General features: G+C 48.9%; 1 protein-coding gene across 1 annotated transcript in view; it reads left to right on the top strand.

The window, feature by feature from the left end:
* CPSF1 (cleavage and polyadenylation specific factor 1) overlaps positions 1-25,994 on the top strand; it is a 264,399-nt gene that overhangs the window by 217,692 nt on the left and 20,713 nt on the right. Inside the window, exons 28-30 of the mRNA XM_088458900.1 lie at positions 6,452-6,542; positions 11,922-12,006; positions 14,915-15,056. Of these exons, the coding sequence (XP_088315026.1) occupies positions 6,452-6,542; positions 11,922-12,006; positions 14,915-15,056 (318 nt within the window). The remainder of the gene's footprint in view (positions 1-6,451; positions 6,543-11,921; positions 12,007-14,914; positions 15,057-25,994) is intronic.

Genomic DNA, 25,994 nt, shown 5'->3' with positions numbered 1-25,994 from the left:
CCAAACTGATTGATTCTCCCATTGGGAAGGATGAATGTCATTTACTATTTCCTGTGAAATGTTATATCAACATTTTAGGAGACCGTTATTACTATATGATAATCACCTTTTCTACTTCAGGGTCCATAGGGTGTCCACAGGGTTGACCTTGGGGGCGTTGCTGCCCTGAGAAGATGGCCGCCGGAGAGCTCTGAGGAGGAGGGGCCAGTAGATAACAGCCCAGCGACGCCAGCACACATGAGAGAAGGCGCGCTGGGCTGAGGGGAGGAACCGCTCAAGCAGGGAAGGCTGCCTCCCCTGCTAGTACTAAACCCCCAGGGAAGCCGGTTCCCCGCCGGTACTTACACCCTGGGGGCCAGCGGTCACGCGGGGCATGCCACAGAGGGGGGAGCCTGCCGCCGCTACTAGCGCCGCCGGTCTGTCCCCAGAGACAGGCGGCTTAAAGACTGCATTTCATCCCCGCGCAAAGCGCTGCACGCGGCTTACCTGGCCCCGTAGAATCCGGCAGCAGTCAGTGGGAGATCCCGGAGCCACGCTAGTACTTACTCCGGGGTTCCACTGCGATCCCCAGATCAGTACTGGCGTCGCAGCGCCAGCGGGGCTGTTGGAGCGGCAGCGTGGACGTCCAGATGGACAGTCTGATGCTGCCGCTCTGAAGATAGTAAAAATAAGAAATAAAATCTTCTTTTAAAAATAAAAATAAAGCTATGGGGCTGCTTATACAGCCCCACTGCCCAGGGTGACCCGACTCCGGCCGGGCACCAACTAATACTGAGGTGCCTGTGGCTCGGGGTGGGGGTGGTTTAGAGGAGGACGGACCCAAGTGCATCCTGGGAGCAGCAAAGCTTTAACTGCGTAGTGCCCGTGGATCCAGATCCAGCTATACCCCAAGGTCAACCCTGTGGACCCTATGGACTTCGTAGAAACAGAGATAACAAAGGTAAGTTCTTACCATATCTCTTGTTTTGTGTTTAGGTTTGGGTGACTCCTTTGAAATGTAAGATGTTGTTAAATTATATAATGTGAGGAAGCCTGATTGGTTGAGTGGATCCCAGGGTGGATTTACCCCCTGTGATATTGTGTGTAAGAATGATATAAAAAGAGGGACTGTGAGCCCTGTATGTGTACATCTTTGACAATCCTTTGTGGAGAAGACCTGTTTTTAAGATTCCTGTAACATCTTGTACTGTATGTTGATTATTCCCCTTCAATCCGAAGGGAGGGTCTTTTTAAAGACCATTGAGCAATATACATCTTGCCTTTACTTCGACTACATCTGTACCCTGCGACCAACAGAATTGCGCCAAACGCTATTCCGTTCTCCTGCTGTTCTGGGTAAGAGCTCCGTGTCTCCAAGTTCAAGCTCTCTGCCAACCTACCGTGCAGACCTGGTCCATTGCGAGGGATCAGGAGGAATCAGCCGACACCAAGCAGGGGGTGTGTCCGCAGCTAATCAAACGCATACGCAGCAGAAGCGGTACCAGATGCCGAGGTAGGAGCCTGAATGTACGCAAAAAGCAGATCCAAACGCCACTGAAAGGAGCTTAGTGGTGGTATCTTCAGTAAATGCCCACAGCGCAGTGGGCGGAGTCAGTGACAGGCGGTCACTGACGGTGAGTGGGAGTCCAAAAGCGCTAACCCGTGTCCATGGCCGGCCTAGACGAAAGGCGTCCGGTCACAAGATCTATGTACTAATCCTTGGAGAGAGAGAAAGTACCATCCAATCAGCACTTAGCTCTTTATAGGCTATGTCAGGAGCTGATTGGTGCTTTATGTCTCTTCAAGGCTTAGTACATAGGGCCTGATTCAGAAACGCTTGCTAGATCCGTTCTCATGCAGCCAAAGTATGCAAATCCTGCGATCACACGGCAAGGCATTACCACGCCCACTATGTCTTGGAGTTTGTATTTAGACGTCCACCAGCCTGGCACAAGACGCCCACTATCCCACGTCATCTCCAGGAAGTGTATTAGACAATCGGTAATATCGGAGCCATACGCAGCACTTGTGGCTGACCATACCCTACCGCAAGCACTGCTAGTGCTGCTGTGTCATTCAGCCATGTGACGTGTACTATGACGCTCCATATTATGCACGCCCCTGAAACGGCGATAAGACGCACAGACACGTCTGCGTTCGCACCACCACACCCGCGTTTCCGTCGACCAACTCCAGTCACCACCCACAAACGGCTCGTCCTGTCACTCATTCTAGCGAGGCGTCTATGTACAGGGTGTGAACGCTTCCCGTTCGCATGGAATAGTTCGCGCACTGCGTCTTATACGCATGCGCACATTGAAAACATCGACTGGCTACTTGCGATCGGGTCTGAATCGGGCCCCTAGGCCCTTGGTCTGGCTCTCTTGATAAGTTAAAAAATACAAATAACTTTGCATTGTTAATGTTAGAAAGGGATAACACCGGCTGATCAGGGCTCTTATACAGAGCGATAACACCGGCTGATCAGGGCTCTTATACAGAGCGATAACACCGGCTGATCAGGGCTCTTATACAGAGCGATAACACCGGCTGATCAGGGCTCTTATACAGAGCGATAACACCGGCTGATCAGGGCTCTTATACAGAGCGATAACACCGGCTGATCAGGGCTCTTATACAGAGCGATAACACCGGCTGATCAGGGCTCTTATACAGAGCGATAACACCGGCTGATCAGGGTTCTTATACAGAGGGATAACACCGGCTGATCAGGGTTCTTATACAGAGCGATAACACCGGCTGATCAGGGTTCTTATACAGAGCGATAACACCGGCTGATCAGGGCTCTTATACAGAGCGATAACACCGGCTGATCGGGGCTCTTATACAGAGCGATAACACCGGCTGATCGGGGCTCTTATACAGAGCGATAACACCGGCTGATCGGGGCTCTTATACAGAGCGATAACACCGGCTGATCGGGGCTCTTATACAGAGCGATAACACCGGCTGATCGGGGCTCTTATACAGAGCGATAACACCGGCTGATCAGGGCTCTTATACAGAGCGATAACACCGGCTGATCAGGGTTCTTATACAGAGCGATAACACCGGCTGATCAGGGTTCTTATACAGAGCGATAACACCGGCTGATCAGGGCTCTTATACAGAGCGATAACACCGGCTGATCAGGGTTCTTATACAGAGCGATAACACCGGCTGATCAGGGTTCTTATACAGAGCGATAACACCGGCTGATCGGGGTTCTTATACAGAGGGATAACACCGGCTGATCGGGGCTCTTATACAGAGGGATAACACCGGCTGATCGGGGCTCTTATACAGAGGGATAACACCGGCTGATCGGGGCTCTTATACAGAGCGATAACACCGGCTGATCGGGGCTCTTATACAGAGCGATAACACCGGCTGATCGGGGCTCTTATACAGAGCGATAACACCGGCTGATCAGGGCTCTTATACAGAGCGATAACACCGGCTGATCAGGGTTCTTATACAGAGCGATAACACCGGCTGATCAGGGTTCTTATACAGAGCGATAACACCGGCTGATCAGGGTTCTTATACAGAGCGATAACACCGGCTGATCAGGGCTCTTATACAGAGCGATAACACCGGCTGATCGGGGCTCTTATACAGAGCGATAACACCGGCTGATCGGGGCTCTTATACAGAGCGATAACACCGGCTGATCGGGGCTCTTATACAGAGCGATAACACCGGCTGATCGGGGTTCTTATACAGAGCGATAACACCGGCTGATCAGGGCTCTTATACAGAGCGATAACACCGGCTGATCAGGGTTGTTATACAGAGCGATAACACCGGCTGATCAGGGTTGTTATACAGAGCGATAACACCTGCTGATCAGGGTTGTTATACAGAGCGATAACACCTGCTGATCAGGGTTCTTATACAGAGCAATAACACCGGCTGATCAGGGTTCTTATACAGAGCAATAACACCGGCTGATCAGGGTTCTTATACAGAGCAATAACACCGGCTGATCAGGGTTCTTATACAGAGCGATAACACCGGCTGATCAGGGTTCTTATACAGAGCGATAACACCGGCTGATCAGGGTTCTTATACAGAGCGATAACACCGGCTGATCAGGGCTCTTATACAGAGCGATAACACCGGCTGATCAGGGTTCTTATACAGAGGGATAACACCGGCTGATCAGGGTTGTTATACAGAGCAAAGTTTCATTAAAACATTCATGCAAAAAAAAAAGGTTTAAACTAAAAAAGTTTTTTTTCTTTTCCACTGACAGGTGTTGCGCCCTGTGCTGCCCCCTGTGTTGCGCCCTGTTTTACCCCTTGTGTTGCGCCCTGTGTTGCCCCCTGTTTTACCCCTTGTGTTGCGCCCTGTTTTACCCCTTGTGTTGCGCCCTGTTTTACCCCTTGTGTTGCGCCCTGTTTTACCCCTTGTGTTGCGCCCTGTTTTACCCCTTGTGTTGCGCCCTGTGCTGCCCCCTGTGCTGCCCCCTATGTTGCGCCCTGTTTTACCCCTTGTGTTGCGCCCTGTTTTACCCCTTGTGTTGCGCCCTGTGCTGCGCCCTTTGTTGCCCTCTGTTTTACCCCTTGTGTTGCGCCCTGTGCTGCCACGTGTTGCCCCGTGTTTCCACGTGTTGCGCCCTGTTTTACGCCCTGTTTTACCCCCTGTGTTGCCCAGTGTTACCCCGTGTTACGCCCTTTTATGAATACATAATAATCTATACACCCTAAATGTCGCTATTTAGCGGTGTAAGTCGCAAAAGAATTAATTGCTTTCCAGACTTTGAGTGTGGTTCCAAAGCACAAAAAGTTGTTATTCACATAAAAAGCATTCAGTTACATGCTGTGATCTAAATACAATTAGCGCAAAAGGTTATACATAAACAAGATATAGTCGATACATTACACGCACTGGTCCCAGTTACAGTCATCAATCCAGAGGTCTGTGGTCATCCCATAGAATGGCTACTAACTGGGACCGGGACACAGGCTATGTACCCTAACAGATCATGATAACAACAATGTAGACAGACAAACATAATTCCATTGGTTCTTGGTCTTTGTAGTACACTGTAGTTCATAGGACAGTTCACTAGGGGTATGTCCCAATTCTCCAGATTACATTGTCGTTCTTTAATTGATTTAAATTAGATAGTGACACTACATTACAGTGTATACATTCTAACCAATAATTTCCTATATTCCATAACCATCGAACGCAAGATGCGACTCCCTCGCTGATAGGTTCAGATATATGGAAATAAACAGTGTGTCAGTTTAGTACCAAACATGCCATGTCTACCATGTTCTATACCATTAATATCAAATACATACATTTTACATCATAATTAATAACTTTAATATACACCATAATGTGCAGGAACCTTTTATGAGTGCGTGTATATTTATGGTTATATGTAAGTATGCGTTGTGTGTCTTCATGAAGCTTAAAAGGTGCGCTGTGTGCGTCTATTTATAATTGCAACTGTATATATATGTGTGCACGCATTGTGGATACCCATGTGATCGTTTAAGTGTATATATATATATATATATATATATATATATACACATACATTAACACATATATATATCTATACATATATATCCTCAAACTGGTTTCTATTATTTTACTTCTGTCTGAACTAAATGAATGACAGACAATGGGGGGTTTTGTCCTGTTCATAGATGGAGCAAGCTTTGGCAAACAATCTGATAATTTTAACAAAAGGCTCTCCTAATACAGCTGTTAGTTCTACTTAACTACATCAGGATTGGATACAAGGCCTACATTTGTTAACAATAGCTGCACATCTGGCAATTGTTTATAAATCCACATTCAGGACACTTCAATTGTGCATATCAGTGTCTGGGTTACATTTCAATTGCCGCAGACATACAGTGTATACATTTGAAGTAACACTCACAGTATCTTTGTGTATTCTTGATTATGTGTCACAGACATGTCTACAAGACAAGTCTGTCATCACTGAATATATGAAGTCTTTAATTATATATATTTATATGTGTATCTGTGCATATGGGGTATGATAGGGTTTGAAACAGTAAGCAGTGGTAATGCGATCACAAGATGCTAATAATAGCATATTATCATCACACACCATGGTTTCATGCTGACGACACAAGATGGCGTCATCAGGGGCAGCCTAAAATGGCGTCGCTCGATATTAATTTTAAGATCTGGTCTCAGCCAATCATCCAGCTTCGACACTTTGTCACGCCCTGTGGCACGCCCTGTGGCACGCCCTGGACCATAAAGGAATGGTAATATTATTACTGTATTTGGTGCATCCCATAGACCAGCCGGAATGTAACTCCCTTATCACAGTGCAGCGTTTGGAGGAACAGTGTGAGAAGAGCTGACGTCATTACCCGGGGATGCACCGAGTGACATTATCTCTTCTTGTTGGATACGTTATATCTGAATATAAGTTCTCAGCGCGTTTCTCATGCAGTTGTCTTGCTCTCAGGTGTACACGGTTGTCACAAGTGTGAATGATACATGTACTAGAATCCCTCGTATGACCGGGGAGGAGAAGGAGTTTGAGACGATAGAGAGAGGTGAGAACAGCTGCTGCCAGCTATCCCGATACCTGTATTACCCCTGAGTCTCTGCCTGTTATCCCGTGTCCTGTCGCCGATACCTGTATTACCCCTGAGTCTCTGCCTGTTATCCCGTGTCCTGTCCCCGATACCTGTATTACCCCTGAGTCTCTGCCTGTTATCCCGTGTCCTGTCCCCGATACCTGTATTACCCCTGAGTCTCTGCCTGTTATCCTATCTCCTGTCCCCGATACCTGTATTACCCCTGAGTCTCTGCCTGTTATCCCGTGTCCTGTCCCCGATACCTGTATTACCCCTGAGTCTCTGCCTGTTATGCCGTGTCCTGTCCCCGATACCTGTATTACCCCTGAGTCTCTGCCTGCTATCCCATCTCCTATCCCCGATACCTGTATTACCCCTGAGTCTCTGCCTGCTATCCCGTGTCCTGTCCCCGATACCTGTATTACCCCTGAGTCTCTGCCTGCTATCCCATCTCCTATCCCCGATACCTGTATTACCCCTGAGTCTCTGCCTGCTATCCCGTGTCCTGTCCCCGATACCTGTATTACCCCTGAGTCTCTGCCTGTTATCCCGTGTCCTGTCCCCGATACCTGTATTACCTCTGAGTCTCTGCCTGTTATGCCGTGTCCTGTCCCCGATACCTGTATTACCCCTGAGTCTCTGCCTGTTATGCCGTGTCCTGTCCCCGATACCTGTATTACCCCTGAGTCTCTGCCTGTTATGCCGTGTCCTGTCCCCGATACCTGTATTACCCCTGAGTCTCTGCCTGTTATGCCGTGTCCTGTCCCCGATACCTGTATTACCCCTGAGTCTCTGCCTGCTATCCCATCTCCTATCCCCGATACCTGTATTACCCCTGAGTCTCTGCCTGTTATCCCGTGTCCTGAATTACCCCTGAGTCTCTGCCTGTTATCCCGTGTCCTGTCCCCGATACCTGTATTACTCCTGAGTCTCTGCCTGTTATCCCGTGTCCTGTCCCCAATACCTGTATTACTCCTGAGTCTCTGCCTGTTATCCCGTGTCCTGAATTACCCCTGAGTCTCTGCCTGTTATCCCGTGTCCTGTCCCCGATACCTGTATTACCCCTGAGTCTCTGCCTGTTATCCCGTGTCCTGAATTACCCCTGAGTCTCTGCCTGTTATCCCGTGTCCTGTCCCCGATACCTGTATTACTCCTGAGTCTCTGCCTGTTATCCCGTGTCCTGTCCCCAATACCTGTATTACTCCTGAGTCTCTGCCTGTTATCCCGTGTCCTGAATTACCCCTGAGTCTCTGCCTGCTATCCCGTGTCCTGTCCCCGATACCTGTATTACCCCTGAGTCTCTGCCTGTTATCCCGTGTCCTGAATTACCCCTGAGTCTCTGCCTGTTATCCCGTGTCCTGTATTACCCCTGAGTCTGCCTGTTATCCCGTGTCCTGTCCCCGATACCTGTATTACCCCTGAGTCTCTGCCTGTTATGCCGTGTCCTGTCCCCGATACCTGTATTACCCCTGAGTCTCTGCCTGCTATCCCATCTCCTATCCCCGATACCTGTATTACCCCTGAGTCTCTGCCTGCTATCCCGTGTCCTGTCCCCGATACCTGTATTACCCCTGAGTCTCTGCCTGTTATCCCGTGTCCTGAATTACCCCTGAGTCTCTGCCTGTTATCCCGTGTCCTGTCCCCGATACCTGTATTACTCCTGAGTCTCTGCCTGTTATCCCGTGTCCTGTCCCCAATACCTGTATTACTCCTGAGTCTCTGCCTGTTATCCCGTGTCCTGAATTACCCCTGAGTCTCTGCCTGCTATCCCGTGTCCTGTCCCCGATACCTGTATTACCCCTGAGTCTCTGCCTGTTATCCCGTGTCCTGAATTACCCCTGAGTCTCTGCCTGTTATCCCGTGTCCTGTATTACCCCTGAGTCTGCCTGTTATCCCGTGTCCTGTCCCCGATACCTGTATTACCCCTGAGTCTGTCTGTTATCCCGTGTCCTGTCCCCGATACCTGTATTACCCCTGAGTCTCTGCCTGCTATCCCGTGTCCTGTCCCCGATACCTGTATTACCCCTGAGTCTCTGCCTGTTATCCCGTCTCCTGTCCCCGATACCTGTATTACCCCTGAGTCTCTGCCTGTTATCCCGTGTCCTGTCCCCGATACCTGTATTACCTCTGAGTCTCTGTCTGTTATCCCGTGTCCTGTCCCCGATACCTGTATTACCCCTGAGTCTCTGCCTGTTATCCCGTGTCCTGTATTACCCCTGAGTCTCTGCCTGCTATCCCGTGTCCTGTCCCCGATACCTGTATTACCCCTGAGTCTCTGCCTGCTATCCCATCTCCTGTCCCCGATACCTGTATTACCCCTGAGTCTCTGCCTGCTATCCCGTGTCCTGTCCCCGATACCTGTATTACCACTGAGTCTCTGCCTGTTATCCCGTGTCCTGTCCCCGATACCTGTATTACCCCTGAGTCTCTGCCTGCTATCCCGTGTCCTGTCCCCGATACCTGTATTACCCCTGAGTCTCTGCCTGTTATCCCGTGTCCTGTATTACCCCTGAGTCTCTGTCTGTTATCCCGTGTCCTGTATTACCCCTGAGTCTCTGCCTGTTATCCCGTGTCCTGTCCCCGATACCTGTATTACCCCTGAGTCTCTGCCTGTTATCCCGTGTCCTGTCCCCGATACCTGTATTACCCCTGAGTCTCTGCCTGTTATCCCGTGTCCTGTCCCCGATACCTGTATTACCCCTGAGTCTCTGCCTGTTATCCCGTCTCCTGTCCCCGATACCTGTATTACCCCTGAGTCTCTGCCTGTTATCCCGTGTCCTGTCCCCGATACCTGTATTACCCCTGAGTCTCTGCCTGTTATCCTATCTCCTGTCCCCGATACCTGTATTACCCCTGAGTCTCTGCCTGTTATCCCGTGTCCTGTCCCCGATACCTGTATTACCCCTGAGTCTCTGCCTGCTATCCTATCTCCTGTCCCCGATACCTGTATTACCCCTGAGTCTCTGCCTGCTATGCCGTGTCCTGTCCCCGATACCTGTATTACCCCTGAGTCTCTGCCTGTTATCCCGTGTCCTGTATTACCCCTGAGTCTCTGCCTGCTATCCCGTGTCCTGTCCCCGATACCTGTATTACCACTGAGTCTCTGCCTGTTATCCCGTGTCCTGTCCCCGATACCTGTATTACCCCTGAGTCTCTGCCTGTTATCCCGTGTCCTGTATTACCCCTGAGTCTCTGTCTGTTATCCCGTGTCCTGTATTACCCCTGAGTCTCTGCCTGTTATCCCGTGTCCTGTCCCCGATACCTGTATTACCCCTGAGTCTCTGCCTGTTATCCCGTGTCCTGTCCCCGATACCTGTATTACCCCTGAGTCTCTGCCTGTTATCCCGTGTCCTGTCCCCGATACCTGTATTACCCCTGAGTCTCTGCCTGTTATCCCGTCTCCTGTCCCCGATACCTGTATTACCCCTGAGTCTCTGCCTGTTATCCCGTGTCCTGTCCCCGATACCTGTATTACCCCTGAGTCTCTGCCTGTTATCCTATCTCCTGTCCCCGATACCTGTATTACCCCTGAGTCTCTGCCTGTTATCCCGTGTCCTGTCCCCGATACCTGTATTACCCCTGAGTCTCTGCCTGCTATCCTATCTCCTGTCCCCGATACCTGTATTACCCCTGAGTCTCTGCCTGCTATGCCGTGTCCTGTCCCCGATACCTGTATTACCCCTGAGTCTCTGCCTGTTATCCCGTGTCCTGTATTACCCCTGAGTCTCTGCCTGCTATCCCGTGTCCTGTTCCCGATACCTGTATTACCCCTGAGTCTCTGCCTGTTATCCCGTGTCCTGTCCCCGATACCTGTATTACCCCTGAATCTCTGCCTGCTATCCCGTGTCCTGTCCCCGATACCTGTATTACCCCTGAGTCTCTGCCTGTTATCCCGTGTCCTGTCGCCGATACCTGTATTACCCCTGAGTCTCTGCCTGTTATCCCGTGTCCTGTCCCCGATACCTGTATTACCCCTGAGTCTCTGCCTGTTATCCCGTGTCCTGTCCCCGATACCTGTATTACCCCTGAGTCTCTGCCTGTTATCCTATCTCCTGTCCCCGATACCTGTATTACCCCTGAGTCTCTGCCTGTTATCCCGTGTCCTGTCCCCGATACCTGTATTACCCCTGAGTCTCTGCCTGTTATCCCGTGTCCTGTCCCCGATACCTGTATTACCCCTGAGTCTCTGCCTGTTATCCTATCTCCTGTCCCCGATACCTGTATTACCCCTGAGTCTCTGCCTGTTATCCCGTGTCCTGTCCCCGATACCTGTATTACCCCTGAGTCTCTGCCTGCTATCCTATCTCCTGTCCCCGATACCTGTATTACCCCTGAGTCTCTGCCTGCTATGCCGTGTCCTGTCCCCGATACCTGTATTACCCCTGAGTCTCTGCCTGTTATCCCGTGTCCTGTATTACCCCTGAGTCTCTGTCTGTTATCCCGTGTCCTGTATTACCCCTGAGTCTCTGCCTGTTATCCCGTGTCCTGTCCCCGATACCTGTATTACCCCTGAGTCTCTGCCTGTTATCCCGTGTCCTGTCCCCGATACCTGTATTACCCCTGAGTCTCTGCCTGTTATCCCGTGTCCTGTCCCCGATACCTGTATTACCCCTGAGTCTCTGCCTGTTATCCCGTGTCCTGTCCCCGATACCTGTATTACCCCTGAGTCTCTGCCTGTTATCCCGTCTCCTGTCCCCGATACCTGTATTACCCCTGAGTCTCTGCTTGCTATCCCGTGTCCTGTTCCCGATACCTGTATTACCCCTGAGTCTCTGCCTGTTATCCCGTCTCCTGTCCCCGATACCTGTATTACTCCTGAGTCTCTGCCTGTTATCCCGTGTCCTGTCCCCGATACCTGTATTACCCCTGAGTCTCTGCCTGCTATCCCGTGTCCTGTCCCCGATACCTGTATTACCCCTGAGTCTCTGGCTGTTATCCCGTGTCCTGTCCCCGATACCTGTATTACTCCTGAGTCTCTGGCTGTTATCCCGTGTCCTGTCCCCGATACCTGTATTACCCCTGAGTCTCTGCCTGTTATCCCGTCTCCTGTCCGCGATACCTGTATTACCCCTGAGTCTCTGCCTGTTATCCCGTCTCCTGTCCCCGATACCTGTATTACCCCTGAGTCTCTGCCTGTTATCCCGTCTCCTGTCCCCGATACCTGTATTACCCCTGAGTCTCTGCCTGTTATCCCGTGTCCTGTGCCCGATACCTGTATTACCCCTGAGTCTCTGCCTGTTATCCTATCTCCTGTCCCCGATACCTGTATTACCCCTGAGTCTCTGGCTGTTATCCCGTGTCCTATCCCCGATACCTGTATTACCCCTGAGTCTCTGCCTGTCCTTCTCCCTGTAGATGACCGGTATATTGCACCTCTGCAGGAAGCCTTTTCCATCCAGCTCATCTCACCAGTCAGTTGGGAAACAATTCCAAATACCAGGTACTGTACTATGATCCTCTTCTTATTACTAAAGAGGCAGCGCACAATTCCTGTTCCAGGGGCTGGATCCCAGTGGTGCCCGATCTGCCTGTGTAACAGCTGCCCGTGTAACATATGCCCCTTCCCACCGTGTAACAGCTGCCCGATCCCCCGTGTAACAGCTGCCCGATCCCCCCGTGTAACAGCTGCCCGATCCCCCCGTGTAACAGCTGCCCGATCCCCCCGTGTAACAGCTGCCCGATCCCCCCGTGTAACAGCTGCCCGATCCGCCCGCGAATCAGTTGCAGAGGAGGACGCAGGGAAACCATTGGGAACACGTGTGCGATGGTTTCCCTCTATGCGTGCGTCCAGGACGCACTGCACACGCGTCTCACTGGTTACCGCATAGACACACAGATGGAAATCGCATGGAGAGTTTTGCTGGGCAATTCTGGGTGGTAACTGATGGTGGTGACTGCCTGACGCAGGCGTGTCGGTGACAGCAATTGCCTCTAAAGACGTTGTTGCACTGACTTTGGCGCCCATGGTCAGTCTGACATTCTGCGTCTGCCGTAGGCAGCCATTACCATAAGGACATTGTAGCAGCTTTCTGCGCCCCCCGAATGAATGTATGAAATACTTTATTGTATAAAAGCTCCCACAGCCCTGATACAGCAGAGTACTAACCTTATAATAGACCTATATAATGTTCAGCTTCATTATAACATGTTAGTGATTTATTGCACTGGAAGCGTTTCTGTAGGCAGTAAGAGGTCACCTGGTGCTTTGGATAATTCCAATCACTAAATTCTCTTCCCTTACACAGCCTTTACCATAGATTACTTCAGGGCAGATTAGCGCCAATCACATACTCAGCCGGCCTCCATAACACAGCGGCGCACATTCTCCCGGCTTATCTCCCGTCATTTCCTAAGGATATATAGGCGCTTTTGTGATTTTTTGACAATAGCGACAATTTTTGAGATCCATGGTGTGTCCTCAGATAAGGTGACTCCTAACCATGTCAGATTAGTTTCCCTCTCTACCACTATATATTTTAGTCCTAAGGGTTTCAAATTTGGCCGAACCAATCTTCCAATCGGTAGCTGCAGAGGCCTAGTCACTAAGACCTGAGACCTTGAAAATTTGTGGAATTGGAACATTCAAAGTAAACTTAAAACATTCTGGGACAATAAATTACTCCATAATACATACTTTAAAAATATAAGTAAAATGCCACAAGCTGGGCAGCTCTTTTCTTCCCTAATACTGTCCCCGGTATCCCGTCTTCCCTAATACTGTCCCCGGTATCCCGTCTTCCCTAATACTGTCCCCGATATCCCGTCTTCCCTAATACTGTCCCCGGTATCCCGTCTTCCCTAATACTGTCCCCGGTATCCCGTCTTCCCTAATACTGTCCCCGGTATCCCGTCTTCCCTAATACTGTCCCCGGTATCCCGTCTTCCCTAATACTGTCCCCGGTATCCCGTCTTCCCTAATACTGTCCCCGGTATCCCGTCTTCCCTAATACTGTCCCCGGTATCCCGTCTTCCCTAATACTGTCCCCGGTATCCCGTCTTCTCTAATACTGTCCCTGGTAGTGCTAGTGCACCGTGTTAGTATATATACACAGAACCATAGACTCCACATTAACACCTGATATCTAGTGCAGTAATGCACCGTGTTAATAGTATAGATACACAGAGCAAGAAAGCAAGAGCCAGAGGGGATCTCCCTTCCAAAGCAAGAGCCAGAGGGGATCTCCCTTCCAAAGCAAGAGCCAGAGGGGATCCCCCTTCCAAAGCAAGAGCCAGAGGGGAACTCCCTTCCAAAGCAAGAGCCAGAGGGGAACTCCCTTCCAAAGCAAGAGCCAGAGGGGAACTCCCTTCCAAAGCAAGAGCCAGAGGGGATCTCCCTTCCAAAGCAAGAGCCAGAGGGGATCTCACTTCCAAAGTAAGAGCCAGAGGGGATCTCCCTTCCAAAGCAAGAGCCAGAGGGGATCTCCCTTCCAATGCAAGAGCCAGAGGGGATCTCCCTTCCATAGCAAGAGCCAGAGGGGATCTCCCTTCCATAGCAAGAGCCAGAGGGGATCCCCCTTCCATAGCAAGAGCCAGAGGGGATCCCCCTTCCATAGCAAGAGCCAGAGGGGATCCCCCTTCCATAGCAAGAGCCAGAGGGGATCCCCCTTCCATAGCAAGAGCCAGAGGGGATCCCCCTTCCATAGCAAGAGCCAGAGGGGATCCCCCTTCCATAGCAAGAGCCAGAGGGGATCCCCCTTCCATAGCAAGAGCCAGAGGGGATCCCCCTTTCATAGCAAGAGCCAGAGGGGATCCCCCTTCCATAGCAAGAGCCAGAGGGGATCCCCCTTCCATAGCAAGAGCCAGAGGGGATCCCCCTTCCATAGCAAGAGCCAGAGGGGATCCCCCTTCCATAGCAAGAGCCAGAGGGGATCCCCCTTCCATAGCAAGAGCCAGAGGGGATCCCCCTTCCATAGCAAGAGCCAGAGGGGATCCCCCTTCCATAGCAAGAGCCAGAAGGGATCTCCCTTCCAAAAACAATAAAATAAAAGTTTGGTTCACTTTCTTGAAATTTGTGTCCCTTTTTTGTGCCATTTTGGTTACATTTTTTGAAAGGTTGGAATAAGTGTTTTTCCCCCCCCCCAAAATACAAAGTTGTCTTTTGTGTGGAAACTGCATAAAAATAGTGACAATGATGTTGGAATGTGCCAAACATTGAAAAATGGGCTCAGCATCGGACTGACCCTCAGCAGCGAATGGGTTAAGATGCAGGTTAATTCCGCTTAGGAAAGAGTTATTGTCTGCTAATCACTACAAGGTACAATGGCAGCACAATGTGTTTAGTCTATGAGCAGTGTTTTTCTGGACTGTGTTTGGCTACGGGATGAGCAGTTCGTATACTTCTATTACAGGATAGACCTGGAGGAGTGGGAGCATGTCACATGCATGAAGACTGTGAATCTGAAGAGCGAGGAGACTGTGTCAGGGCTGAAGGGGTACATCGCAGTGGGGACATGTCTGATGCAGGGAGAAGAGGTGACCTGTAGAGGTCGGGTGAGTAACATCCTCCTTTCCTCCTCCCCTTTCTCTGTCATCCTATCGTGGGGCACTGACAACCCCACATCTACATTCCATCAGACCCTAAGGAGCCAATAGGAATCGGTTTTTCATATGTACATAAGGTGTAGGTACCACCCAGCCATTTGTTTTCTCCACGTCCCTTCCAAAGGACAGGGTAAGATGTATGGCTCTCCAGAAGGCCATTAAACTTATATTCTTGTCAGAAGTTATTATCCCAGTCCCGAAGGGACATGTCTGGGCTTTTATTCAAATCTGCTACTGGTTCAGAAAACTGATTGTTCCCTCTGGACCTTTCTCAACCTCAAATATCAAAATATACACAGTCTGTGGCGGGTTCCCATGTTCAATAATTACTGCCGTAGAGAGTAACCTTTATTTCACCTGTACGCATAAAAGACGCTTCTTTACCCATCCTGACTTGGGAAATGCGCCACAGCCTAGTTTGCAGTGGCTGATGCCCATTTCCAATTCAGAGCCAGGCAGCTTTTTTTGCGGCCCAAAGCGGTGTTGATAATTCCATATCTGAACAACCTTCTGATAAAAGCAAGGACCTTCATGTTGCTCCAGCAATAGAGACACTGGAGACTCATGGATGGATAATAAATTATCCCAAGTCTTAGCTGGTAGCTTCCCACCAGATCCGCCAGGGTTTTCCTTACAGAGGGCAAGTTATTGACCATGCAGGTGTTGAATCTGCTGGCTTGAAGACAGGTGTCCGTTCTCCATTGCATGCAGTAGCTGGGGAGGATGGTGTCCTGCTCTGAAGTGGTCCCCTTTACATGGTTTTATTCTCTGGTTCTTCAGAATAAACTTCTTGGCAGCTGGTGAAAGGCGGATCTTTGCCTAGTGACCCAGTACTTCTTGCTATCTCCTTTTACTTGTTGATCTCTTCATTGGTTGCTGTACAGGAGCCATCTCAGCTAGGGTCGACTATTGTCTTTGAAGTCTTGGACAATCGTTACTACAGATGACCGCCTCACCGGACGGAGAGCAGTGGCGTTCGGCCTTTGTCCCACGGTGCCTTAGGTCCTGAAAGAAGGCTCATGTTAAAGTTGCAAGCAGTTCTAGCTCTTCTCATCCTCAGACATGACTTCAGGGCAGTTTTCTTCTCATGAATGCTGGGAGTGGTCTCTGCATCTGTAGGTGTTTCCTCAGCTGGTAGAATGGACTGTCGGATGTGGACCCTCTCGTCTGAAAAACTAGGTTCAGGTGGTCTAGAAATCCTTGCCTTGGATATTTATTTATTTTTTTTTAAAGGTTTTTATTGAAGCAATTAACACCGTACATCAAAATAATAAATAAAGTTTTCCAGATCAAATTCAAGAAAATAGTATACATGGCGTTTTATCAGCTACAAATATTCCAGGACATTTTTATATGTTAGGAACAAAACTGTGTCCATTTTGTCCAATATTTAATCTAATAGAAATTACATCAGAGACACCAATAATAAACAATAAACAGATGATAATTGACTAAATAAAAAGCAAAAGTGTGTCCGGCACTCACCCACCAGGCAACACAATAGGAGGATCACCCAAGAGGACTCTAGTTTCATACCATTGGGTCATACACATACTATGATAAATTTGGGTTTGTGTTAAAGTTGGCAGAGTCGTAATAAAACTTTCCCAGGTATTGAAAAAAAAGCGACCCTTCTCTCCTTTTCAAGCACTGACTCAATCCAATCCATACGGAAAATAAAATTAATTTTTCTTTATATAATTGAAAATTGTGGGAGTTGGGTGTATCCAATCCAGCAAGATGGTCTTTTTTACTGCGGCACTTATTGCAAGTAATAATTTTCTACTTCCCGCGGTGATCTTTTGTCCCCTAGGAAAGATACCCAGGATGGCCCATTCTGGAGTAAATGGTACAAAATTGACTAGGTGGTTTTCCGCCTTTCTTCGTACTTGTCTCCAGAAACCTTGGACTACCGGACATTCCCCTAAACAATGATAAAGATCGACCCCTTCCCCAGCACATCTAGGGCAATTATGAGAGTTGGATAGACCCATTCTGTATAATCTGTAAGGGGACAAATAAGTCCTATGATATACATTTAAAAAGAGTTCATTATATAAACTAGCGGCTAATAATGTGCGAGACTTCAGTAGTCCTTTTACCAAATCCTTAGTAGTCAATGTTGGAAATTGCGTCAACCACTGGCGCAATCCCTGGCTGACCAAATCATGATTTAGATTCTCACTCAAGAAACTATAGTATATAGAAAAAGCTTTGCGTGATGGTATTGGTCCTGAAAGCCGTTGATCTAATGGATTACACCAGTCATCACTCGAAAGTGGCCGTATTACCGAGGCTATATAATGTTGTGCCTGAAAATATGCCAGGGGATAAGTCCCTAGAGTTTCAAATCTCGCGGTTGCCTCATGGAACGTCAGGGGCTTATGAGTGTCTACATCAAGCAATTGACTTATAGTATGAATTCCCTTCTCTTTCCATATCGTAAAGGGATATGATGCCTCTCCATTTTGAAAATCTAAGTTACCCAACAATGGAAGGTAAATGGATTTGTGAGCGTTGAGACAAGATTTATGACGCAGGATATGCCAAAGGCATCTAGTTGTCATTAATAAAGGATTGTCAAGAACCTCTGGCGGAACCTCTTGACCGTGGATATGAAGGAAATATTTCAGGGTCATGGTAGGTAAAAATTGTGATTCAAGGGACGTATTAGTATATATCTCTTTATCTTGTAGCCAATCTATCAAAATTCTCATTAAAGAGGCATGGTTATAATCTAGAACATTAGGGAAGTTTATCCCTCCATTAGATTTAGGTTGATATAGTTTCCTAAGACTGATGCGAACCCTACCACCCTGCCATAAAAATGAACAAAATAGTTTATTAATTAATTGAACATCTTTTTAGTGAGAAGAATGGGTAATGCCTGCAACATATAAAGAAGATGAGGAAAGGTCATCATCTTAATAAGGGCGGCTCTTCCAAGGTATGAGAGCGTCAAATGTTTCCAACCCCGGAGCTCCTCAGTAATAAAAGTCGAGTCATCCGTGACACATTCATGCTATACAATTGAGTAGGGTTTTTAGGTAAAATAATACCCAAATATTGCAAATGTGAGGAGGCCCAGGAGAAGGAAAGAGGCGAGGCCCAAGGGGGAGTAACAATAGTGGGGTGAAGAAACATTGCTCTTGATTTATCTGCATTGATTTGAAGGTCAGAGATGCTGCCAAATCGACCGAACTTTCGCATAATTAAATGTAAGGTATGCTGAGGGTCCTGAATGTATAAAAGAATGTGATCTGCGTATACTGTGAGCTTGACATTTTGAGTGCCCACACGGACTCCCTGAAAACTAGACCATTGTTGCAAAATTCGAAGAGATGATCAATAGCAAGATTAAAAAGGAGAGGAGAGAGAGGACTTCCCTGCCGAGTGCCCCGTCCCATTTCCATGGGAGTACCACATACTCCATTAATAAATAATGACGTTGGGGAATGATAAAAAAACTGAAGTAGTTTAATAATGTTTGGAGCAAATCCTCTACGAATCAAAACCTCAAATAAATGAGGCCAGAGAACTGTATCAAGTGCCTTGTGTGTATCAAGGCTCAGGAGCATGTTTTGAGCGTCAGGGTTTTGATTGGAGGCTACTATGGCGGCTATAGCGGTACGGATACCTTTGACCGAATGCCTTCCTGCCACAAATCCTAACTGGTGCTCAGTCAAAAGAGCGTAATATTTGCTGCAGACGAGTGGCCATTATTTTCGCAAGTAATTTAAAGTCTACATTTAATAATGTAATGGGACGATATGAACCAAGAAGGAGGGGGTCCCTATCTGGCTTGGGTAATAGAATTGTGTGGGAGGTGTTAAAGGACCCAAGGGAGGGAGAGCCGCGATGGATATGGCGAAATAGATCTAAGAGAAGTGGAGAGAGATCATCCTGGAGGATTTTATAGTACTCTCCTGAATAACCGTCTGGACCAGGGGCTTTATGGGCGGGCAGGGCCTTAATCACATCACGAAGCTCTTGTTCAGTTATTTCCGAATCTAAAATGTCACATTGATCTTGATTAAGTTTAGGTAGACGAGCCTCGTCTTATATGAGTCAACTGGTTGTGGGGAATATAGTGTTGAATAGGGACAAAATGGTCTGTGGATCAGTAGTAGGAGAACAAGTAGAGGGATTTCTAGGCTTTCGTGATTTGGCTATAGTGGCCAAAAAACGTCCAGCCTTGTTGCCCCAGCGATAATATTTATGTTTAGAAAATTCTAGACTCTGTTTCGCTTGTGAAAGGAGAAAGTCCTCCAATAGCTGACGAGCTTGCTTATAAAGTCGCAGATGTTCAGGGGATGGGTTCAAAGTATATGTGGCAAAAGTTTGGGTGACAGATGCACGTAGTGTAGTACAAGTAATAGTTGTTTCACGTTTTCACTTAGCCATATACCCAATGATGTGGCCCCATAACGCTGCTTTTGAGGTTTCCCACATGAGCCCAGGGTTGTCCCAGTGTTCAATATTATCATCTATAAAGTTGGACCATTTTGATTTAAGATAAGAAGGGAAATCTGCGGAAGATGCTAGGTATGCAGGAAACCGCCATATGTAATCGCGGTATGGATTTGAGGGAAATGTGGGAGTGACAGTGATGGGAGCGTAATCAGAGATCAATATGTCATGGAGGCGAGACATCAGGACATCAGCCAATAATAAACAGTCGATTCGTGATAATGAACCATGTGCTGCTGAGAGGTGTGTATATGATCGGTCGGTGGGGTTTAGGAGGCGCCAGGGGTCAGATAGTTGTAGTGAATTTAGTAAAGAAGGGAGTATTTTCCATGACGATGGGGCCAATCTAAGTGGTGGAGGGGCCTTATCGATCTGTGGGTCAAGGACGGTATTAAAGTCTCCTCCCATGATAAGAGGGTAATTGTTTCTTTGCTGCAACAGTCTAGTGATGTGGTTGAAGAAGGTCGGAGAGTCCGTGTTTGGTGCATAAACATTCACCAACGTGAAACGCGAATGTAGAATTTCAACATCAATAATAAGAAATCTACCATGTTTATCTACCAGCTGGTCTAATATAGTGAATGGCAAACTCTTTTAGCACAAAATGGCAACACCCCTGGACCTAGTGCGAAATGGAGCTGCAATACATGACCCTATCCAGGGGGCACGCAGAGTAGCATTATCTCCCGTGCGCCAGTGTGTCTCCTGTATAAACATTATATCAGAGCGTAATTTCTTAAGACGAGTAAGTACCCTCTTGCGCTTAATGGGCGAGTTCAAGCCCCCAACATTCCACGAGGCAACGCGCAACTGAACAGGATCGCGGGAGGGAGTCTCATTCGTTATTGATATTGATGAGTTATCTCTGTGTGCCATTTGAGAAATTGACCAAAGACATTCTCAGGATGTGCAATCCACCGACAAATGCTCCCGTGGGCGAGTACCGGACACTTAACAAAATTAAACTCAAAATAAACATCAAACAAAACAAAAAAAAAACAATGCACAGTGTCTTGCTTCCTACCACTCCAATTTTCAATTTTCCTACCAACAAAAAATGAGGACACATGTCGCCCTAAGTGGATGGCATGTGTCCAGAATTGCAACCAAAAGGACATTGGTAACAATAAGTAAAAACAAAAGAAACTCTGATAATAGTCAGGGGTATCTGACTAATTTGAATATTATAATAAGTAACCTATTAACTTTTCTTACATATACTAAGTTAATGTGATTTGTAGAGCTATGATTAAATATGTATTGCCCGTCCTCTAACCGATATGGTAAGGGCAATAGGCTTAGACTAAAGAGAAACATACACTATTTTGTAAATAAACATCTACAGTCCATAATGGGACTAGCATGACCATCGTATAAAACCCAAAATCTTTTGTACAAATCACTTTACTGCAAATTTTAGTGATCCAATATAGAAGATCAACCTAGATCAAGGAGGTATAGGTGGCCTAGGAGGTGAACGTGTGGGGAAAAAATGGCGTTTGGCCTGGTTGGGATTTTCAAAAAATAATGGGCGCCCATCCTCAAACACTCTGAGTTTTGCTGGATAAAGGAGTTGCAAAACGGTGATTATGGGAATGTAGGTAGTTGCAAATTTCAGAAAAAGCTTTGCGCTTTTGAGCAACTAACATGGAAAAATCTTGGAAGATCATAATTTTGTGGGATTGGACTACCAAAGGATTGGACCTGCGATAAGCAGTTAGAAGTTGTTCTTTAGTTCTGTAGTCTAGGAATTTTGCTATGACAGGACGAGGTCTGTTATTATCACCCTGCCTTTCTGGACCTAGGCGATGGGCTCTCTCTATTTGGGGAGTACCTAATGTATCTGCAATATCTAAGGCTAGAGGTATGTCCTTGGTAAGAAAAGCAAGAAGTTGTGGGCCCTTATGAGACTCAGGAATACCAATGAATCTTAAATTGTTTCGACGGTGTCGATTTTCTAGGTCATCGATTTTTTCTTTTAGGGATTGAATAGTGGAGGAATGGGAGGCTGTATCATCTTGGATGGTCTGAACTCTGGGCCTGATTCAGACCCACTCGCGAGCGGCTGTCCGCTCGCAAGTGGGTCGATGGTGTGCACTGAGCATGCGCACGACGGAGGGAGCTCCGTCGTGCGCATGCGCGAGACGCGACGAGCGAAGGACTTCCCTTCGCTCATTGTGTCTGATCAAAGGGGGCGTGCTGTCGATGTTGATTGACAGCACGCCCCCTTTGGTGGGCGTGCCGGGGGCGTACCTCCCAGACGGGGGCGTTCCCAAGGGAACGCCTACCGTCAGAAGCCGGCCCACTGACATCACTAGTGATGTCAGTGGGAGTGATTTTGGCTCTGATAGAGCCAAAATCACTCCGGGCCTTGCGGTTGAGAAACTCAACCGCAGGCTTCTGCTCGCACTGGCGATGGTCGCGATGGTCAAGACCATCGCGACCATCAACCTGCACGCTCGTATAGGCTGTGGGTGGTGACCCACAGCTATACGAGCATTCCAGGAGAACGCTCAATATTTATGGAGGTGGGCCCTGATTCAGAGCGAGCGCTCTGGTCAGAGCGTCCGGCTCTGAATCATGTGGATGGAGAGAGGGTTGTGTGTGGGGGGGGGCGGGGAAAATATATTATGGAGGCAAGGAATCAAGTACAGGAAAAGGAAAATATATAGTTAATGAGAGGAGGATAACAACCGATATTAATACCAGGGCTCCAAGAGGAGTATTGGAGGATCACCACCAGAGTCCCATGGGGTCATGAAGGTGAAGTCCACTCCAGGTTTGTCAGTCTCCAGTGATGAGTGGCCCAGCAGGGGATCTAGATAGCTATCAGGGACGTTAGATTTCGTGAGCTCCCAGTTGGCAGTAGAGCTCCTCAACAAGCCAGGATCAGTTGGTTCGAGGGAGAAGAATATGCAAACAGTCGCCCTCGGCACAACGAGCAGCCACAGGAGGGACGCCCGTCGGGATGTAGTTTCAGGAGGGGATCGGAGTGGCAGCAGTGGCGTCAGCCGCGGAGGAGCCCGGCGCACCACAGAATCCCCCGGCCACCAGTAGCCCACTCAGCAGTAGTACCCAGGCAGGTGAGGGAGTCGGCTAGCCAAAGAGAGGACCGGGATGCCAGCAGCGGCATCTGTTGTAAAGGAGTCCAGCGGTTCAGAGGATCCCCCGGCCATCAGCAGCCCCGCAGCAGCAGGACCTGGGCAGATGAAGGGGCCGGCCAGCCAGAGAGAGGAGGACCAGGGCGTCAGCAGTGAAGGGCTCCAGCGGTTCTCAGGATCACCCGGCCGCCAGCAGCCCCCGCAGCAACAAGATCTGGGCAAGTATGGAGCCGGTCCGTCCGGGACACACGAGGCCACCCGCAGCAGGTGCAGGAGAGAAGACTGGGGCGCCAGCAGCGGAGGAGCCCAGCGGCTCACCAGATCTCCCGGCCGTCAGCATCCCCCGCAGCAACAAGGTCTGGACAGGTAAGGGAGCCAGACACAAGGTATGTAGATTAGGCAGGGAGTCAGCGGCAGTATACTCAGTCCTGCTACTGGGAGAGCAGCCTAAGCAGCCATGATGGCGTCCATTCCGGAATTCGCGCCAAGTATTTGGCGTGCTCAGTGTTCTGTGCTATTCGTAGCAGAAGTCCGGTGGGATTAAGTTAGTAGTGGCAATATGGGTATCAAACAAATCCCCTATTATTCTGGGTAAGACGATGGGGTAGTCATAAAGCCCTAAATAGAGCATTTGATGGTGGATTAAAGAGGATTTCTTCCGCCACTACTATGGAGACAACTAAAAGGCGGCCATTCCAGATGCCCCGCCCACCGGAAGTCGCCTTGGATATTTCTAGTAAACATCATGATGGCTTCTTGGCATTTCAGTCTGGATCACATGGTATTGCTATGTTGACATCCTTCTTCCGGTAGTGGATCTTCCTTAAAGGTTACCGAGAAAGACAGATCTTTCTCAGTCAATATTGGTTGCCGTTAATACCTTGGCTTTTAAAGCCATGATTCTCCAGGCTTTTCGGATTTGGTACTTTAGACAATGATCAGGGCCAGAAAACCATTTTTTTCCAGGAAAAATCGCAGCGTGGAAGATATACATCTCCTGGTGTGAGAGGGAGAAAGTCCATATTATGGCTATTCTCATCTGCTATGTTTTTTACAGGATGGCCTAGAAAGTGGCTTAAAGTACAGGTTTAAACAATATAGGCTTCAATTCCAGAAGTTCACACTCTCTTCCAGAACGTGTTGTACAGCCACCTTACACTCCTCTAGTTGTGCCATGGGACCTTAACTTGGCTTTGTCTTCATTGCAGAAACCAGCATATGAGCTGTTGGATTAGTTGGACTTTTAGGTTCCTCATCTGGAAGTTGTATTTTTTGTTAGCCATCTCTTCTGCCAGAGTTGACGACATCACTTTCCTGTAAAACTATGTACTTGGTTTTTCACCAGGATAGGGCTGTCCTGCATTCTGGGCCCTCTTTTCAACCAAAGGCCGTGTCCCGGTTGTCATTACTGAATTAAATCATAATGTGGCAGCACGCAGTGGTGAGGTTTTATCCCTTCTTGATGTGGTTCGTGCCTTGCCGATCTATATGGAAAGACTGTCCATGTTCTTGTCTTGTATGATGCGTAGAAAAGCGTTCAGTTGCTAGATGGATCACAACTTCCATTTGTCAGATGTTACTCTCGGTAGGTTCTTGTTCTGGAACCTATTGTGGCTCTTTTTAACAGATCATTGTGAGGGCGGCTTACCGTGGAGACGTTGTGGAAAGCAGCCTCCTGATGTGTGTTGCTAGAGATACCATATTAGACGCAAAGTTATGTGAGCAACTTTGGCCTCGCGTTCCGTCCCATAGGGGCAGCTTTGGCTTCGTGTTCCCTCCCTTAGGGGCAGCTTTGGCCTTGCATTCCCTCCCTTAGGGGCAGCTTTGGCCTCGCGTTCCCTCCCTTAGGGGCAGCTTTGGCCTCGATGTTCCCTCCTATAGGGGCAGCTTTGGCTTTGCGTTCCCTCCCTTAGGGGCAGCTTTGGCCTCGTGTTCCCTCCCTTAGGGGCAGCTTTGGCCTCGCATTCCCTCCCTTAGGGGCAGCTTTGGCCTCGCATTCCCTCCCTTAGGGGCAGCTTTGGCTTCGCGTTCCCTCCCTTAGGGGCAGCTTTGGCCTCGCGTTCCCTCCCTTAGGGGCAGCTTTGGCTTTGCATTCCCTCCCTTAGGGGCAGCTTTGGCCTCGCGTTCCCTCCCTTAGGGGCAGCTTTGGCTTCGCGTTCTCTCCCTTAGGGGCAGCTTTGGCTTCGCATTCCCTCCCTTAGGGGCAGTTTTGGCCTCACGTTCCCTCCCTTAGGGGCAGCTTTGGCCTCGCATTCCCTCCCTTAGGGGCAGCTTTGGCCTCGCATTCCCTCCCTTAGGGGCAGCTTTGGCTTTGCATTCCCTCCCTTAGGGGCAGCTTTGGCCTCGTGTTCCCTCCCTTAGGGGCAGCTTTGGCCTCGCGTTCCCTCCCTTAGGGGCAGCTTTGGCCTCGCGTTCCCTCCCTTAGGGGCAGCTTTGGCCTCGCGTTCCCTCCCTTAGGGGCAGCTTTGGCTTCGCATTCCCTCCCTTATGGGGCAGCTTTTGCCTCGCGTTCCCTCCCTTAGGGGCAGCTTTGGCCTCGCGTTCCCTCCCTTAGGGGCAGCTTTGGCTTTGCGTTCCCTCCCTTAGGGGCAGCTTTGGCTTTGCGTTCCCTCCCTTAGGGGCAGCTTTGGCTTTGCGTTCCCTCCCTTAGGGGCAGCTTTGGCCTCGTGTTCCCTCCCTTAGGGGCAGCTTTGGCTTCGCGTTCCCTCCCTTAGGGGCAGCTTTGGCTTTGCGTTCCCTCCCTTAGGGGCAGCTTTGGCCTCGTGTTCCCTCCCTTAGGGGCAGCTTTGGTCTCGCGTTCCCTCCCTTAGGGGCAGCATTGGCCTCGCGTTCCCTCCCTTAGGGGCAGCTTTGGCACATCTCAGTGGTTTGCGGTGTCCTCCAGGTAGGATGACAAAGAAAAAAGGATTTTTAGTGCTCATTGTTAAATCAGTGTCTCCCAATCCTTCTGGGGACCACTGCGTTCTCCCTCACATTATTGCTTGTCCCCTCTGCTGAGTCTGGTCCTGTTTCAGAGTTATATCTTAGGCTCAGCTTTGCGTTATTTGAACTTGAAATTATTCCTTTTGGCTGATGCGATGTGAAGGGAGAGGGTTTAGTTTGATGTGCCATCTCCTCCCCCCAAGGTGAACATGGCCCCAGAGACACTGATTTACCGGTGAGTAACAAAAATCCTATATTTTTCTCAGTTTTATTATGGGGGTCTCTCCCTAGTTAGAGGTTAGAAATATGAGCTCTACTTCTGTCATTGTTCTTTACTAATGGCTTTCATTAGGGTGGCTAGAGATAGATAATGGGAGTCATTAGGGTGGCTAGA

The sequence above is a fragment of the Taudactylus pleione genome, unplaced genomic scaffold (genome assembly GCF_031769625.1).
Source record: "Taudactylus pleione unplaced genomic scaffold, aTauple2 ptg000863l, whole genome shotgun sequence".
Lineage (NCBI taxonomy): Eukaryota > Metazoa > Chordata > Amphibia > Anura > Myobatrachidae > Taudactylus > Taudactylus pleione.
The sequence above is the reverse complement of the archived record's forward strand: the minus strand, read 5'-3'. Positions and strand labels throughout refer to the sequence as shown.